At 38.8% G+C, this 19,678-nt stretch overlaps 1 protein-coding gene across 1 annotated transcript in view; it reads left to right on the top strand.

Annotated features, from left to right (window-relative positions):
* The first annotated feature begins 10,858 nt into the window (after window positions 1-10,858).
* m-cup (mann-cup) overlaps window positions 10,859-19,678 on the top strand; it is a 104,849-nt gene continuing 96,029 nt past the window's right edge. The window contains exon 1 of the mRNA XM_068384043.1: window positions 10,859-12,797. Coding sequence (XP_068240144.1) covers window positions 11,091-12,797 — 1,707 coding nt within the window. The 5' untranslated portion in view covers window positions 10,859-11,090. The remainder of the gene's footprint in view (window positions 12,798-19,678) is intronic.

Genomic DNA, 19,678 nt, shown 5'->3' with positions numbered 1-19,678 from the left:
CACTACAAGAGACTACTGCGCTTGAGCAGGTCTCAAACACCAGTCTGGGGATTGCCAGTCAGGGACATTTCTAATGGACCCCCATAATCCTTGTTCATAACTAACTACAGGTACTGCCGCTGGTACTGTAGTGCATAGTGCTGTAATATATGTACATGTATAGTACTATCGCCACTGTACAGCTTGATTAGCTAAGGTGAGATGACATAGCACTCATAAGTGATCGCCTCACCATCCATCCAACTTATCACCTTATATGTAACATCTAACGACATACAGGGTAACTTGCATACTGTACACTGTTATTTCTTTTTCAGTAATGTACAGTTCTACCACTATATATAAATAGAATCCCTTAAAACAAAAGAAGAACTACAGTTCACGTATAACATCAGTCAACGTTAACAATGAAGTTTCATACTGCATACTTGCTCTTCATCTTGTGATGGCATTATCCATAATACACAGTAGATATAGTAGTAGCATATTTAACATGTACAATACCAATACAAGTACTGTACAGTGAAATGTTTACTGTATGTATATGGATCCTGTACATAACACTGCTGTAACCCAAAAGAAAAATTTAATAATAAGGTTTTTTATTTCTATACTCGCCTAATGTTTATATTGCTTCTTCTCCAGAAGCTCGATTTATCGATGTTCACCCCAAAAATTTTCCCCTTTTCTTTCCTTTCAAAGATACATGCCTCCACTTCAGTAGTGAAATAGTCGCGTGGATAATAGTAAATAGTGTTGTAATGGAATAGTACCTGTTACATATATATATATATATATATATATATATATATATATATATATATATATATATATATATTATATATATATATATGTATACTGTATACATATATATATATATATATATATATATATATATATATATATATATATATATATATATATATCAAAATAAGCCATATATATTAATACATTAAAGTCTGGATTCTCTTAACAACCTCGGGATCAGAGCCAAAGGCGGAACCGCCCAAAGACTATGATATCGGACCGGCGGGGATTTGAACCCTCGCCAGGATATCTGTATGCCAGTGACCATACCACTCCGCCACGAAGGAGTGGTATGGTCACTGGCATACAGATATCCTGGCGAGGGTTCAAATCCCTGCCGGTCCGATATCATAGTCTTTGGGCGGTTCCGCCCCGCCCAAAGACTATGATATCGGACCGGCGAGGATTTGAACCCTCGCCAGGATATCTGTAGCCAGTCTTTGGGCGGTTCCGCCCCGCCCAAAGACTATGATATCGGACCGGCGGGGATTTGAACCCTCGCCAGGATATCTGTATGCCAGTGACCATACCACTCCTTCGTGGCGGAGTGGTATGGTCACTGGCATACAGATATCCTGGCGAGGGTTCAAATCCCCGCCGGTCCGATATCATAGTCTTTGGGCGGTTCCGCCTTTGGCTCTGATCCCGAGGTCGTTAAGAGAATCCAGACTTTAATGTATTAATATATATGGCTTATTTTGAAATATGAAAGAAACACGTTTAAATGTGCAAAAAAAAAAATTATCATATATATACTGTATACGTATATATATAATGTATATATACATATATATACATATATATATATATATATATATATATATATATATATATGTGTGTGTGTGTGTGTGTGTGTGTGTGTGTGTATTTATTACTAAAAAGGTTTTGGGTTACAATTCTATTATTGAGAAACAATACTCCTATTTTAAGTTCAAGGCTATTTTTACTGGGTGGAGAGTTCCATGTGGGAAGGCATTGCCCAAGGTTGTTCTGTGTTGCAACAAGGGGATACACATGTCGATAACCAGCTACATGTGTTTCACCAATGACTATCTATTCCTACCTTATAACTTTAACTTATTCCCAATTAATATTATCCCCCTCTAACCAATGCCATGTCTCATTACCAGTGTTGCTATTAGTTATAGGTAAGCTGTTACATATTATTCTTATAGCATTTATATTTTATGAACCATATGCCAGTTCCTAAACTGTTAGCCTAAGTCATGTATTATGCTAGAGAATGCTAAGTATCCAATGTTTGGTTGTAATTATAGTTATTAGTAGTATTCTAGTTTACCTAACTTATACAGGACCTTGTGTGCCTAGTCTTGTTCACTGTCTTAAGATTTAGGGCACAACAAGCACACAAAGAGTTTACAATTCAGGTTCTAAGCCAAAGTATTCCCTATTCCTTGACACCAAAAGTCAGTTGGGAGATGAGAGATGAGTGGGCATGTATATGAATATCAAGAGAGTATAGAAATAAAAGATTTTATTATTAAAATTCTTTTTCATTTCTATGAGACCCCTGATGTTCATATTGCTGAATCCCACATTCTAATGGAAGTGCGATATCTGGGAAGGAAAGAAACAGGTCAACAGAAATTTAAAATGAATAACATAATTAAGATTACAGCCTAAATAGGTCTAGATTTTAATATGAATCTCAAAACGTTTGCAATTTAAGGTTCAGGATTGTTTTTCTACCGATATTTGAAATATCGGAAAAGAAATCTACTTTGATTGCATTGAAAAAATTTAGAAAGCCCCTGCAGAAATCACTATAGGATTTAGAGGCCAATAATCTCAATAAGAAAGTCAGGATTCTACAAGATAATGTCCATCAAATGCCAAACTCTCTAAAATTCTTTCCAAAGAAACCTTTCGACAAGAATTAAGAGGTGTAAGATTACTTCTGATATAGAACGTTAACCTTCAAGGTTTATATAAAATTAGGATCGACACTTGGTGAGTTTCCGAGCCCATACCTTCAACAAGAAATGACGCTGCCTTTAGGACAGACACGAATTGAAATTCTAATCGGTAGTCAATTAGGGGCACTACCTGCAATCTCCATAGTTTGTTCAAAATATACTGAACAAGGACTACTGTACTACTCTTAGTGAAATACTTATAACTTTATAATAACGGGACATGAAGAAAAAAGGAATTGTAACAAACTCTTGAGATCAGGAATTTTTATCAAAAGGTCACTAAATGGAAATATTCCCTAAAAAGGCAGCTTAAAAAGTTTTAACAATAGGAACCTAGTTAGTTCTAATTATTGAAACATTTTTAGACATGTAAAAATGGACAATAGTTTTTTATGTAAAATAATAGTAGACTGTCGTTAAGGCTTATAAATGACTATCTATAGGTTTGCAAATAACTTCTGTTCAAGAATGTCATCAGAACTCCTCAGGTGATTACCTGGTATATGGAAAGCTGATGTGCTTGGGTGAACGACCCTCGAAGTGGTTCGTCTGTACAGATTGATTAGTGCGACAACCTTCTCGGGTTCTTGACAGCAGATGGTCCAGTTCCACGGATTATTTACCTTGTGTCCCGAACAGAGATATTAAGAAGCCTTGTGTTTCACAGAGACCCTGAATTTTGTTACACACCTACTAGATCGTGGTAAAGTAGGGGATGATTTTCCTATAGCTATAATAGAATAAATCTACTCTGCTATGGGATCCAGATCAAGATGACAAAAAATTCTATCATTGTTTTGTCAAGAACATCTGCTGTTCTCAGGCGGTCATTATCCGAATAGTGACCAGCCCAAAGTTGTTTTAATTTTGCTAATCTGACAAGAAATGGTGTTTTCCATGTGGTAAGTGAAGGAGCAAACATGAATGTGTGTGGAGGACCCCACCCTTTCCAAACTGGTTGGAAGTACTAGTTTCTACTTAGCTAAAGTTTTTGTTTTTGCTGAAATAATTTATTTGATCATGCCGCATACTTCCCAGAGAGGTATCTTGTGGGCCACACACTAAAAATCATTTGTTCCCCTCACGAACTACAGAGAGCAATTCATACGTCCCACAGTGCATAAGCTTATCATCAACACCGAAGCTACAAACTGGGTTGAGTTTGGGCAACCCAGTGAGGAACTGCTTTATCAATTAGACTATCTCTTTATCTATATGACCTAGTGGAATAATTGTGCCCCAGAGACTTTCTACCACGGAGTCAAATACCTGTTCATTACCTTTATCACCAGACCCACATAGGCTGATACATGCTGACCAAATAAGCATCATCTTCTCTATCTAGAACTGGGAGGATGACCTTGTACTCCTTTGGTTTCAAATGTGGTCTAGTGATAACACACTTCTGAAGATACCATTGAGATCTGCCCTACCGCTGTTGGTTGGTGAACTTCCTTTGTATTATCAGAGGATATCTAATATCTAAAATGAATTACCTGGACCTGACGTACTTTATGTTACTGGCAATCAAAGGCAATCAGTAAATAGATTAACCATTATTTGAAGTTAAAATGTTCAAACTAGCCTCGCAAAATATAACAAGTTTTAAAAGTAATTTGTAATTAGCCATATAAACCTGAGTCTTTTAATCAGGGAGATTACTTCGGTTGAGCTAGAATTGGTTGTTGAAATGGATAACGAGCAGTTATCCGACAGGTGAGAGACCAGGGGGAGAGAGTGTATAGGACAGGGTGGGAAGGAGAGGAAGGGGCCAGAGTGGGATGGGTAGGGAAGGGCAAGGATGATGGAAGGGGTGGGATAGGGTAAAGGAGGGGATGGGACATGTTAGGAGCAAAAGGGAGGGGATGGGACAGGGTGAGGGAAGGGGTAGGAAAGGTCCAGGATGGTAGGGATAGGGGGACCTTGGTGAGAGAGGGGCTAGGGTGACAGATGGCATAAGGAGGGGCCAGGGTGAGGGAAGGGATAGGGAGGGTCCAGGATGGTAGGGATAGGGGGACCAGGATGAGAGAGGGGACAGGGTGACAGAGGGGATAGGGAGGGGCCAGGGTGAGGGAAGGGATAGGGAGTGTCCAGGATGGTAGGGATAGGGGGACCAGGATGAGGGATGGGATAAGGAGGGGCCAGGTTGAGGAATGGGATTGGAAGGGGTCGGGGTGATGGATGTGATAGGGAGAGGCCAGGGTGAGGGATGGGATAGGGAGGGGCCAGGTTGAGGAATGGGATTGGAAGGGGTCGGGGTGATGGATGGGATAGGGAGAGGCCAGGGTGAGGGAGGGGCCAGGGTGAGGGATGGGATAGGGAGGGGCCAGGGTGAGGGATGGGATAGGGAGGGGTCCGGATGAGGAGTGTAATAGGGAAGGAGGGATAGGACAGGGTATGAGTGATAGGATACGGTAGGAGTGAAATGGAGCAGATAGAACCAGAGTGTGAGGGATAGGAAAGGCCAGAGTGGAAAGTATACGGAGGGGATCAGACGTGGTGGGAAGGATATGGAGAGACAATGTAAGGGGCAGGGAGCCAGAGTGGAAGGGATAGGATAGGGTAGGTGCGAATGGGGTGGGATGGAACAGGGTAAGAAAGGCCAGAGTGGGAAGGATAGGGAGCAGATGGAATAGGAAAGGACAGAATGGGAAGAATACATAGGGGATTAGACAGTGGGAAAGAAAGGGAGAGACAATGATAAGAGGCAAGGTGGAAAGGATAGGTAGGGGCCAGAGTAGGAAGGATGGGGCAAAGTGGGATCGATAGGGATTGGATGGGATGGATTGGGATAGTATCTTTTCTTTTGCCCAATGACAAAGTACATGTTATATGCTTATTCCTCTGATCATCGTAAAATGTGTGAAGATTTATTGTGAGTTTCTTTACGTGTTCTTAAAATATTTCATATTCTACGTTACTTGGATCCATTGGACTTAAAGCATCCTGCTTTACTAACTAGGGTTGCAGCTTACCTTATAATAATAATAATAATAATAATAATAATAATAATAATAATAATAATAATAATAATAATAATAATAATAATAATAATAATAGGACATTTTGGTACTATCACTAAATTAAATGCTCCTATGATTTTATACACTCCATAGGAAAAATATGAACTAGAATGCAATTTGTCATTTATCTATATCTATTTTAGTGTAATGTATGTATGAGAGAGAGAGAGAGAGAGAGAGAGAGAGAGAGAGAGAGAGAGAGAGAGAGAGAGAGAGAGAGAGAGAGATATTTATATGAACTAGAATGCAATTTGTTATTTATCTATATCTATTTTAGTGTAATGTATGTATGAGAGAGAGAGAGAGATTTATATGAACTAGAATGCAATTTGTTATTTATCTATATCTATTTTAGTGTAATGCATGTATGTATGAGAGAGAGAGAAATATATATATATATATATATATATATATATATATATATATATATATATATATATATATATATATATATATATATATATATTATATATATATATATATATTATATATATATATATATATATATATATATATATATATATATATATATATATATATATATATATATATATATATGAACTAGAATGCAATCTGTTATTTATCTATATCTATTTAGTGTAATGTATGTGAGAGAGAGAGAGAGAGAGAGAGAGAGAGAGAGAGAGAGAGAGAGAGAGAGAGAGAGAGAGAGAGAGAGAATGTCCCCCGATCTTTATTATGATAACAGTCTGTGAATGTCAACTCAAATCTTTAACCATGTGGTTTTATTAGGTAATGATGCATGTCTAAATCATATTAGACTGGCTTCATCGTACAACTCTGTTGCTTGGATCTTGCTTAGAATATTAAACGGAGGAGAATTGCTTCATTGTTAGTTTTTAGTTAAGAATAAACGAGCAAACAGCCCTTATCTTTGAAACTAATGTATTCTAGTGTTGTTTAAATGAGCAACTAGCGCCAGCAAGGTTTAATTGATTGGAATACTGGCTGAGCTAAGGGGAAACACTGTTGGGGTGCTTTTGAAAATGTTCACCCCCACCCCCGCCCCTGGTCTCCCAGATAAGGGGCCTTCAAAACAAGGTTAGAAAATAAGGTAAAATTATAGTATTTAGGGTATAACTCACTAATTATTTATTTACAACGGAAATGAAGGTCATTTTTTTACGAAAACATGAGTTTTTACGAAGGAAAAGTTTTATTTATTAGAAAATATTGTCTTCACCGGAACTATAGAGTCCTTTCATTATACGTCATCAAACTTCCGGTCCGCCATCTTGGAGGACAAACAAAGACGCGTTCAGTGAATAGCTGTGGTTAAACTGTTGAATAGTTAGCCATCTCATCACATTCACATTCACACAATGCCCAGTTTTTGCGCTACTGTTAGCTGTGAGAATCGAGGACAAAGAGATGACAAGAGTTTCTACCGCATACCGGCAGTTATTCAGAATCAGGACAAAGATACAGAAGAATTATCCAAGCGCAGACGTGACTTGTGGTTGACCAGAATATCACGGGCTGATCTACGTGAATTCTCACTACCCTACGCACGTATCTGTTCTGATCATTTCATATCAGGTCAGTCTCGGCTAGGCCCTAAAAGTATAATTATTCCTGTGTAAACATGCTATATCCGATTGCATGGGTGACTTCACAAGTATCATCGTCAGTTCAGTGTGTAGTGTGTGTGTGGGGGAGGGGGCATCTAAATTTTTAAACATCAAAAGGGGCATCTCAGATTTTCAAAACAAAAATTAAAAGCGCCCATGTTGGCTATATTAACAAAGGCTACTTACCTAGGTCTATTTCGTCAAGGTGTTCATGCCTATATATAATTAAGTGTATATTTATATTTATCTTAATTTGTGTATTAAATTGTGCAGACATACAGGCCTATGTGATGAATAAACATTGATTATAAATAATAATAATAATAATAATAGTAATAATAATAATATCTGAAAGCTGGTTTAACCCGAAGGGGTCTTCAGCTTATATATGAAACATCGAAAAAATAATTAAACTTGCGCATTTAATTGCAAGGAGGCAAAACGATTATCAAAGAGCATTACAATAGAGTTTGTCCATCCTATGTTTATATGTATATAAGAAATTATAGCATTTGTAACCAAACACAAACACAATGGTTAGGCATGTTCTGATAAAAGATTTGATATTGCAAAACTTTTACATACATTTTGACAATCAAAAATTATAATACACAAGGTTAGGCTAAATGATCAATATTAGCTTTATAATCATAAACACTCTTCATTGGCCCAGTGTTTATCTAATTTTGGACTTAAAAGCATTAAAGGGAAAAACAAGTAGTTCACAATATCAATGTATGAAATACTGGGAAAACCCTCAATATTTTGACCGAATGAATTCTGCATCTGGTATGGATCTAGGCCATCAATTAGATCGGGTTTCTGCTTGTAAAAACCCTTATCATCACCCGACAATTGTTTGACAAAGTCGCTCTCATTGTCCATATTCGCTGTAGCAGCCGCCATGGTTTCGCTTTGTATGTCTTCCAGCATGGCTGGCGGCGATTCCCAGTGACGTCATTGAAAGGACTCTATAATATTACTGAAAATGAAGCTGTGTAAGTATGCATTTAAAATTACCACTAACTCGCCACAGTAAGAGGGATTGGTGGCCCCAAATATCTTGCTATGCCTCTGATTGGAGGTAAGGTAACAAGCGTTTTAAAATAACTATCATTGGGATGTAATAAACTTATTGAGATTAGTAGCCAGAATTACAACACAGGAGTGTGTGTGTGTGTGTGTGCTTGTGCTTGAGTTGGCTCCACAAACAAATATCTGATTGACCATCGATAAATTAAAGTAGAACAGAGATAATTTGAACAAAGTGAGCTTTTTTGGATGTGAGGGGCTGTGATTTTATTAAAAAGAACTTGCAACAAGCAATATGAAGACGTAAGAAGAACGATTTATAGCAGTAATATTTTGGTCTGTTCCAAAAAGCAAGTAGAACTTCGTTGTTGTTTTGTTAAAAAAAATACAGTCGTATTATAATGACTATTTTTTTAAAACCTTAACTTTCTTTTTCTACGTGTTTTATAATTAGATAAGTAATCAATTTGAACAATGTTGTGGAGCCAGTACAGCCTTGCTTCATTCCAATACTTACGCTCAATTTAAGTTCTACTTTTATTATTATTATTATTATTATTATTATTATTATTATTATTATTATTATTATTATTATTATTATTATTATTTGCTAAGCTACAACCCTAGTTGGAAAAGCAGGATGCTTTTATAAGCCCAGGGGCTCCAACAGGGAAAATAGCCCAGTGAGGAAAGGAAATAAGGAAAAATAAAATGATTTAAGAACAGTATTAACATTAAAATAAATACTTTCTATATAAACTATAAAGAATCTAACAAAACAAAAGGAAGAGAAATTAGATAGAATAGTGTGCCTGGGTGTACCCTCAAGCAAGAGAGCTCTAACCCAAGACAGTGGGAGACCATGGTGCAGAGGCTATGGCACTACTCGAGACTAGAGAACAAAGGTTTGATTTGGGAGTGTCCTTCTCCTAGAAGAGCTGCTTACCATAGCTAAAGAGTCTCTTCTACCCTTACCAAGAGGAAAGTAGCCACTGAAAAATTACAGTAAAGTATTTGATTAATCTATAAAGACTTAGCTTATCGCCATTTGCTCGCTTCCAAAGGCATTTATAACCATATCTGCAAGTTTTTGCTTTGTAATATTAACAAATCACTTCCTCATAAAGGTTGTAATGGCCTTTCAATAAATGTTAGAAATCAACCCATTATCAAGATAGCTCATTATTGAGTTTATAAGACGTGCAATAAGTACAGATTCCTGAATCCGTCAGGACTATGTTAAGGTTAAAATTCATTATTAAATCCCATTTGTAGCTGATATTTAACATCTGCTAAAGTTACGTGTGTTAGTGACAAATGACTACACACACACACACAACACACACACACACACACACACACACACACACTCACACACACACACACACACACACACACACACACACACACATATATATATATATATATATATATATATATATATATATATATATATATATATATATATATATATATATATATATAAGTAGCTGTTTATGCACAACTATCAAACTATACCATTAAAATCGAGTAATATCAAGATACCACATTCCTTCTCATCCATAATTTCCAGCAAATTATATTCATCAGACCAAATTTATATCTCTGCGTAGAATATAATTGTCTGTATATTGGCTGGTTAATATGCAGACGTGCTTCGATTCGTTCTAAATTACTATAACTAGTTTTAACTGCTCACTTCGTAAATTAAGTTTTCAGGTAATCTATAGTTGCAAAGTACCTAAGTTTATTCTCAGTATTGTGAATAATCTTTTTCTGTAGCCATTAACAACAGTTAAAGAAAATCTTATATTTTATTTTATTTCAATTAGTTTATATTTTGGTAAAAAAGAATTAATCTTTATTAAGAAGATGTCACATTCACTATCTTTTTTAAACCGATAATGCCACATATTACGAAGTATATTGGAATATCTTAATTTATTTTTGACGTATTTATTTCCCCAAAAATGCAGCCGTTGGGGTTTGTTATCAAACAAATATATTAAAATGTTACTGTCTTTGGTATTCCTCAACTGTTTTATATATCTATTTATAAACTATGGAACGCAATTTTCCTTATTATCTTGTCTTCATAAGAAATTTGGATACCAATATATTGAAATGTTTTATTCATTCACCCATTGTCGGGACTTAAGTAAAAAATAGAATTAAAATAATTCGTCGTTGAAAAGTGCTGTAGGGCAGGAATACTCTACAATTGTACGATAATATTCATTTCAGTACCAGTTTACCTTTTGTTTACATTCTTTATATTTATTGTTTATAGAAAAAAATCTATTTATTATGACTGTTTATTATTATATATGACACAAAGACATCCTTTATACTGAAAAATTAGCTTAATTTGAAAAATAACAGTAATGTAGCGTCTCGGAACGACAACTAAGTACGATAGTTTTTCTATTTGTGTTTCTTACGACAAGCTGCCTGGCAGCACCTGCGCTCAGCTGACTGAGCCAGTACAGTCAAGGCAACAGTTGCTGGTGAACCTTAGGTGCTGTTTTTCTATGTGGACTGCATTTTCAAGCTATAAACTACATAAATTTCGCACATCGATCTATTTAGTGGATTGCGTATGTTGAGATAATCCAGCATTTTAATTTAGAATTGGCGCATTACTCTCCGGCGAGCTGGATTCTGCAAAGGAAAACTTTTTCTCTGTGTTCAAACGTAGAATGTGGATTAGCACGGACAAGGTGAACCAGACACCACAGAAAGAGCAGATATTCACAGATCTCTACAATGAGTGCAAGAATATCGCCCCCGGGGCCAGGCTTTCCTACATGCTGCGGACCAGGCTAGATAGATTCCAGAAATCCGAGAGGAGGGAGATCGTCTCCAGGACCAAGGATGGATGCGCCCCTCTGTTCGTGGCTTGTAAGAGGGGCAATGTGGAAGTGGTGGATTATCTCATCACCTTCTGCGATGCTGATGTCGAGCAGAGAGGCCTTTACGAAGTCCCCGATGACAGGTCCATCCATAACGTCACGCCCCTCTGGTGTGCCGCCGTTGCAGGCAGGTTGCCCGTGGTCAAGTGCCTGGTGGAACACGGGGCAGATGTGAACAGTGTCTCCGACACGGGGTCCACGCCTGTCAGAAGTGCCTGTTTCATGACCCATTTGGACATCGTGACCTACCTGGTGGAGAACGGGGCAGACATCGCCAAGCCGAACTACAACGGGGGCACGTGTCTCATCAATTCGGTCCAGAGCGTGAAGTTGTGCGAGTACCTTTTGAGAAACGGAGCCGATGTCAATGCCCAGGACATTCAGAATAAAACTGCGTTACATTATGCCATTCAAGAACACAGGTTCGAAACCACCAAGTTGCTTCTCGAACACGGGGCGAACCCCCATCTCACCAGTCGATACAACGACGATGCCTTGCAAACATCTTGCATCAAGGGCGCGTGTCAAATATTTGAATATCTAATAAATGCCGTTTCATACCCGCCTGGTAGGATTGCCGACGGGTATGAACTCTTAGGTACGACTTTTCTAGACGAACATCATGACATGCAAGTTGCCATCCAGCACTGGTGGAAGGCCATGAATATCCGCCAATCGGCGGGCATCAGCAAGCACGTCCTGCCTGCAAGAAGAACATATCAATATGCAGTGGAGTTTAAAAATCCTGATGAACTAAGACTCATTACAATTGACTTTAACGCCATGAGAACGCAGTCCCTCTTGATCTGCGAGCGTATACTTGGGACGGCCCACAAAGACATGATTTTCCGATTGATGTATCGCGGGGCAGCTTATGCCGATTCTTTGCAATATCAAAATTGTATAGATCTGTGGTTGTACGTATTTGAATTGAGAATCAAACGAGACACTATATTATTTAACGAAACCTGTTTCACAGCACAAGCTCTAGTACGTCTCTATTTAGACATGATGGAAAAGCATAACGCGGGGCTCATGTCGAACACTGTCAGTTTTGAAGATGCCTTCCGAACCCTTTCGTTGTTGGCCGCCCAATTTCCCGAATCCATGAAATTGCTGAAAATACAGCCTGTCCACAAGAAACATCAGAGTAACTTTGACCACATGCTCAAAGTACTAACGCACATGATATTCGTCATCCGTCACATACCGCTCACCGAGTCGCAGGAGAAGGCTGTCTTTGCCCTAGTTTCCTCTACCTTACGTCTCGACCCGAGAACCTGCCAGGGTGGCCATTCGCTGCTTCATCTGGCAGCCATGAAAACCAACGTTTTGACGAGTCAGTCTTTGCTAGAAGACGAACACATGACTCCGTTTCCATCTGTTGCTGTCGTTTCATTCCTCTTGTCTTGTGGTGCTAATGTGAATGTCACCAATGATAAAGGCTCTTCGCCCCTCTTCATGGCATCTCAGGATATTCTGTTTAAGCAGGAGGTATGTGTTCATTACAAATTTGTCGTTTATATGTTGTAGGTTATTGTAATTTTAGTACGGTACAATGTTCGACGTGAAAGTATTTCTTTGGCACAGGCATAACCTTTCTTATTTGTCCTGTAGCCTTTGTATATCAGTGGCCAATTCCTCCTGCGTGCATAGAAATTGGACACTGATTAACCTGAACTTACCCACCGAACCCAACCTACTGGCCGTGTCTTTACCTACTTGGGTATTTATAGTCGGCCTTCGTCATACATACAGGTGGCCGCTATCGTACATACACCTTTGTCCAATCTTGTTTTTTTCATGGTAAAATATGGTTTATTCTTGATCTAAAATACAATATGAAGCTAGTTTCATGATTCACGATATGAAATTTAGTTACCTTGCCAGTAGTGAAGCCAATTGGGAAACAAACACAAGGTTGAGAATTAGTCTTCGGGTAAGCTAAGGATATTGTGATCTAAAGGAAGCGGTGCTACTATAGCGTGATTCCTACCCTCATTTTCTGATCCTACCTCAATATGGGGATTCAAATATACTTTGGGGTAATTCCTACGAAACACCTAAACAAGCAAACAACCAAATAATGTTAGGTTAGGTACTCTAGGAGCACTTGGATGAACACTGGTGGCGTGTTTTGAAAGGAGATCCGGACCACTTCGTAGCAATCTTAAGCGACATTAAACAAGTTTTTGTTAGATAATTTTTGTTACTAAATTAGGGCTTCAATTTTGCAATATTGATGCCCGAAGTTAATTCTGATTGTTTAAAGTGCATTTCATGGATTTTTCAGCATATTTTATAGAATAGATTAAGATATTGTCAAGAAGTATGTTTTATCTATGCTCCTTTGGTAGGAATCACCTCATAACAAAAAAAAAATAGGGTAGGAATCACACTAGTCGACTCAGCAAGGAGGATATACCCTTCGGGTAGGTAAGTGGGTAAGGATACAGCTCCTATGTTAGGTTAGGTGGAGATCCTTTGGTTAGTTGGTGTTCTTGTGTTTGTTTCCATTTTATAATTTTAGTCTTCATTTATAATTCTTGAAATTTTACGGCCGGTCCGTCCCAACGAACTAGAAAGGCTCTGGTTGAATTACATATGTCGAGTGTGGTAATTGTTAAGAGTGTATTAAAAGCAGTTTCTATAATTACCTTTAGGTGTATAGTAAAGTACAGACAAATTGTGTTAGAGAATGATGTTTCCTTATAAAATACTCTATATACATTAGCAAGCATAATTCCTGCCAATTTATGAATATAATGTTATTTCCATGAATCTTACATGTGAAAAGGGAAAAACAAAATTATAAAGTCTGTCCCCATTATAAAACTCCCTCCATGTTTGTGATCACCCTTATAAGTGCAATAATGATCTTCCTAATTGGGTAGTTGAATCAATAGAACTTCAAAAGTTTAAACTTGCAGCAAATGTTTTTATGTTGAACCGGCTTACATAAGTCCTTTTATATAGTAGTTTATATATCAAATATCTGTTTTAACGTTGTTAATGTTTTTAAAATATTTTATATTAATTTTTCATTACTTATATTGTTTTTTTATTTCCTTATTTCCTTTCCTCACTGGGTTATTTTTCCCTGTTGGAGCCCTTGGGCTTATAGCATCTTGCTTTTCAAACTATGGTTGTAGCTTACTTAGTAATAATAAAGAATGTTATTTAGATTAGCTTATTCATGACCTTGTGTTCATGCAGCTCTTCCAGGAGAATGACACTCCAAAATCAATCCATTTTCTACTTTGAGTAGTGCCATAGCCTCTGTACCATGGTCTTCTATTATCTTGGGTTAGGTCTCTCGCTTGAGGGTACATTCAGGCACACCATTCTCTGTTTCCTTATTTCCTTTTCTCACAGGGCTATATTCTCTGTTGGAGCCCTTGAACCTATAGCATCCTGTTTTGGGGTTGTAGCTTAACTGGTAATAATAACAATCTTTGTTCTTACACAAAATGCACAACTTGTGTTCTTCACATAGAAGAAATCGGTGCAAGCTGGTATACAGCTTTAGAACTTTTAACAAGGTGTCAAAAACTGTTCCAGTTGTTACCAGTGCTAGCGGGGAGAGGCACCGTTCCGATGCAAGAGCTCTCTAAATATTCGGAGTTCCCAGGAGATCTAGACAAGGTGTCTCAGCTAGCCAATTGTGCCAAAGATGAGGCCTTTCACCCGAGAGAGTAGCTTGTACAAGCAATGTCACGTAATGCAATCCACTTTCGTCGCTAGCCTTGATCGCAATGCCAAGGTGAATTCTATCCATTTTACCCGAGAGAATTGCGAGCTAGGCGTGCAACATGATCCAAGCTCATGGCAAGCATGGTAAAAGCTGTCGTTTCACCTGAGAGCTTTGCTTGAAGCAAGTGTCTCGCGTCCCAAGCTCACGTTATTCTTTCACCTGAAAGTTTGCTTGAAACAAGCAATTTCTCAACACCTTGCGATTCAGGCTCGTAGCGAGCCTTGATTAAGAAACGAGCCTGGATCACGCAGGTGTGACTGCTCACGCTCTTCTGGTAAAAGTCAGGCTTACGCCTGTGACAGCTTGCTATCCTGTGTAGGCTCGCAATTGTCACGTTTGCAAAACGTGCAATGTTTGTGTTCACTTAAGGTGATCGCAGAGCGCTTGCTTGGCCACTGACCTCAGTCTTACTTGTTTACTTCTTTTGGGTTTAAATCCAACCCTCCACTGAAGTCGAGTGAACTACTTCTCAGGCGGGTCCATGTCAATCATGCAACGAAACATTTTCATTATAACTTATACAATTCTTTGATTGTAGCATCTTCCAAATCATATGATTTTGTGAAAAATAATGTCTTTAGTTTCTTCTGAACCCCTAAGAGCTAATGGGTATGTTTTCTTACTAAGAAACGTTTGTGCCTGCGATAGCTAATTGTATGCAATTATGCATATGCTATCGATATGCACATTTTAAGAGTTTATGGAAATAAATGCCATCAAGAGCCCGAGTCTCTGCTGCAAGGCAAGAGAGAAGCTTATTGGAGGATTTGACATTCTCTCTCTCTCTCTCTCTCGCTCGTAAAATTATACTAAGAATCCCTGGTTGCCTGTAAAGGATTCCCATAAGATTTTGGATGGTTGATACAGGGATTTAGAATTCAGTTGTTTTAGGAAAATTGCTTTAGATTAAAATATTTCTATTTTTCATGAATGCACAGTTATGATCGTGCATTTGACTATATCTAAGTGAAAACAACAAGAAATCTGGTGTGCCTGTCAGAAATACTTGGTTCCCAGAATAAAGAGACATTAGAACACAGCTGGTAATGTACTCGCTTAGCATTAACATGGCAGCAGATTGATCCCACATTGGGTTCATGTTTTTTTATAATCTTCAATCGCATTCAATTTTCTTGAAAAACTTTATGCATAGAGGCTTTTGTTTGAGCTATTTGTACATTAAAGTCATCTGCTTCAGGAAAGTAGTTCATAAGCTGATGAAAAGTTATATGCTTCAGGAAAGTAGTTCATGAGCTGATGAAAAGTTATATGCCTCGGGAAAGTATTTTATGAACTGATGAAAAGTTATATGCCTTGGGAAAGTATTTTATGAACTGATGAAAAGTTATATGCCTCGGGAAAGTAGTTCATGAGCTGCTGATGATCGAATGAAAGAAACCGGGACCATTTCCTTTGTTTAAACACGTAGTCTTTAAGACTGATCTATGTGAGTTTTAGTGGATACTCCTACCCCATTCTTTTTTCTTCTGTTGAAAGAGACATGGTTAGCCAGCCCTCCGTCAAGGACAAGGAACTACAAAAGTTAAGCTAAGCGCTGTTGAGTTTTTTCCTTAAACAGTCCTTGATTGCAATCTTATAGCTCTTTCCGCTCTTTGTTCTTGATGAGATGATGTTAGACCGACACCCCCTTGGAAGCAGTTTTTAAATAATTCCACATAACTGATGATGCAAACATTTTCTAAACATCCACACAGCTGATGGTGCAAACATTTTTTTAAATTTTTGCATACGACTGATGGTGCAAACAGTTTCAAAAGGTGTTTATGCAACTGATGAGGCAAATATTTTCAAGACTTTATCACACAACTAATGAGAGCTTCATAACTTTTTTATGGAACTGTTTGGACAGACATTTTCGAAACTTTTCCACGCAACTGATGGTGCAAACATTTTTGAAACTTTTTTTACCTGTGCTTGTTATCGTTGATCTATTTAGCGTTTGCTTGCTGTTTTGTAGCTCCTTTCTTTAGTTTGCTGTCTCAGTAGAGCTGTACTAGATGTACTACTAGGGGTTCACACATGTTTAACAGGGTGGCATGACATGTAAACATTCATAGCTCTTTCCTCGAGTGGTTGCTTATGACCAATCGCTCTCCTGTTTGCTATTGTTCACATATAGTACCTTTCAACTACTCTTGTTCGGTTGTATACTCTCGCCTGTCTACCCAGGGGAGTAACATTTCCAACTCCTTTCTCTTCCGGAAAGTACAACCTGAAGTGGATTAGTTAGTGGAGAAAAGGTAAATTAATCCAACACAATACAAATCTGAGCAGGTTCTAAGGGGTGTATTAAGGGCACCAATGTAGAAGTTGCACTCAGACACATTTTCAGAGCAGTAGCCCTTGGCAGGTCGTCATTTGTCGGTTGACCTTTGTTGCTTTCCCTTGTCAGCTCAGTCTAAGGACGGCGAATGAGGCTGGACTAAAAGAGGTTGGGTTAACACCTTAAGAGTATCGTTCCTAAGAGTGCTCCTACAGCACGTTCTCCTCTCAGAGCGAAGATACTCTCTCTTATCCTCACCCCTCTTAGCTCGCTGAGACTTTGGGTACCGCTGGCAGTCACCCTAGCAAGCAGGTTGCTTGTAAGCACTAGTACAACTTGTTGGAGACTCCATGAATCTACAACTTGAGCAGTTACCTGTGCTGACTCTCTCCAAGTAGAGCGTGAGACAGGTTACTGCACCTATGGCGAGTCGCAATCCTGATCTATTTCCAGAATGCTGTGTTTTAGTGGAGCTGAGCTCTCCAGAGCTCACAGTTAATCACATAATCCGCCTGCTATCCAGTACTTCATAACTGGGTTCCAGTCTACAGACCTAAGCTCGCTACTTAGCTTCCTACAGGCTCGGGTGCAGGCCACATAACAGGTAATCTAAAGGACACTTGCTTCCAGATCCCTATCTATTTAACTTAAAAGAAGTACCTAACATTGTCTGTGCGGAAAGATATACCTATGAAACTTAGTGGAAATCAAAGATCATGAGGGGTGGCTTTCCGACGCCAACCTTCGCAGGGGCACAGACTTCTTGTTTTCCCCTCCAGAGTGGCGTCAATGACCTTAGATGTCAGGATGCCTGAAAACTTTAAATCAATCAATCAATCTCCTCCAGAGCTTATGCTGTTCACAGACACATTAAGGTTGGGGAGTCCCACCGGCTCCAACACTGAGTGTCAGGTCAGTGTTCCTTTGTAGATCGGAATTGCTACATCAACATGCTAGAGTTTAAGCGACCTGTCTCTCCTTCCAGCATTCTCAACTACTCCTGTTGAACCACTTGGTGTTGATAAGGAACATTACCACTGTAGAGTCCCTGAAACAAAGAAATGCTATTGCTTGTCAGCTTTGCTTCTAGCGGTATAGATCTTTCTTTGGATAAAGTGCAGTGCAATTGCCCTGTCAGCCTGCTTCATCTCGGCCTAGACTATTCTGTCAGACAGTCTAAGCAGGAGGACTTTGTTTGGATCCGAGTAGTTTTTAAGTCCTTGGACACAAACACTTAATGGCTTTTGGGGGTTCAGCAACGTTAGACCTTTTGCATCGTCCCTCAACTGGAAATTCTTGGTATCCTGTGCCCCGTTGGCATTGGAGGATAATTCTCAACATCCTTGGGATATTCTCAAGGGCTATGCCTTTACCCCATTTTACAAATTAAGGAAGGTTCTTAACAGGGTTAGATTAAATCAGCCTCAATATGACTCATTGCGCCACTGTGGCTGAAACTTGAGTGATACGTTGTCCTTCCACTGTCCGGTAGCCAAGGGAGTTGCTTCCCCTTCCAGACCAGTTACATAAACCACACGCCCAGATCTTCCGCAATTCAGTGTAGTTCGTTTGTCTTTGTGCTTGGAGGTTATCCAGCATCCCCTCTTGCAGAAAGGGTTTCACAAAACTTTTCTATATACCTTGGGAGGGGATCCTCCTCAGTTTATCAAACGAAATAGAGCTTGTTTCTGTGGTTAGTATCGTTGTAAGGGCAATCTCTTCCTTTGAACCTTCTGTACCCCTGATAGTTTGTTACTCTTCTCCTAGAGGTAAAACTCTGGTTGGTGTCTACAGTTAAAGGCTATAGCTCTGCCTGGAGACAGGTCTCGAGCTGAAAAGGGTTGATCTTTTCCTCTTCATTAGAGCTGTTTATGCACGCTTGAAGCTGGAATTAGGTCTGCCCTTCGTTGAAATGGTGACTGAAGTTCTAAGGTCTGTAGAGGAGGCTTCGTACAAACCACTGTCTTTGGCAAGGGACCGTAGCGTATGTTAGAAGCGGTCCTTTTTCTCGCTCTGACCTCAGCCAGGAGGGTTAATGATCCTTGTTCTCACTCTGATCTCAATCAGGAGAGTTAGTGAGATATATGGTTTCTCCTACAACATCACATAGTCAAGAAGATGGAGAGACAGTTTTTCATTTTGTATCATCCTGACTTTGTGGCCAAGACTCAAAATATGTCGATATCTGGTACCAGCTCACATCTTTTAAAATTTGGAGTCTTGAAGAGGGAACCAATCTTCCTGATTGATTGTTTTGTGTTTGATAAAGGCATTAAGGTGCTATCTCGGCTACACACTTGGAGTTCGTCCCGAGTGGAACATCTTTGTCAGAGTGAA

Source organism: Palaemon carinicauda, chromosome 1 (genome assembly GCF_036898095.1).
Source record: "Palaemon carinicauda isolate YSFRI2023 chromosome 1, ASM3689809v2, whole genome shotgun sequence".
Lineage (NCBI taxonomy): Eukaryota > Metazoa > Arthropoda > Malacostraca > Decapoda > Palaemonidae > Palaemon > Palaemon carinicauda.
The sequence above is the reverse complement of the archived record's forward strand: the minus strand, read 5'-3'. Positions and strand labels throughout refer to the sequence as shown.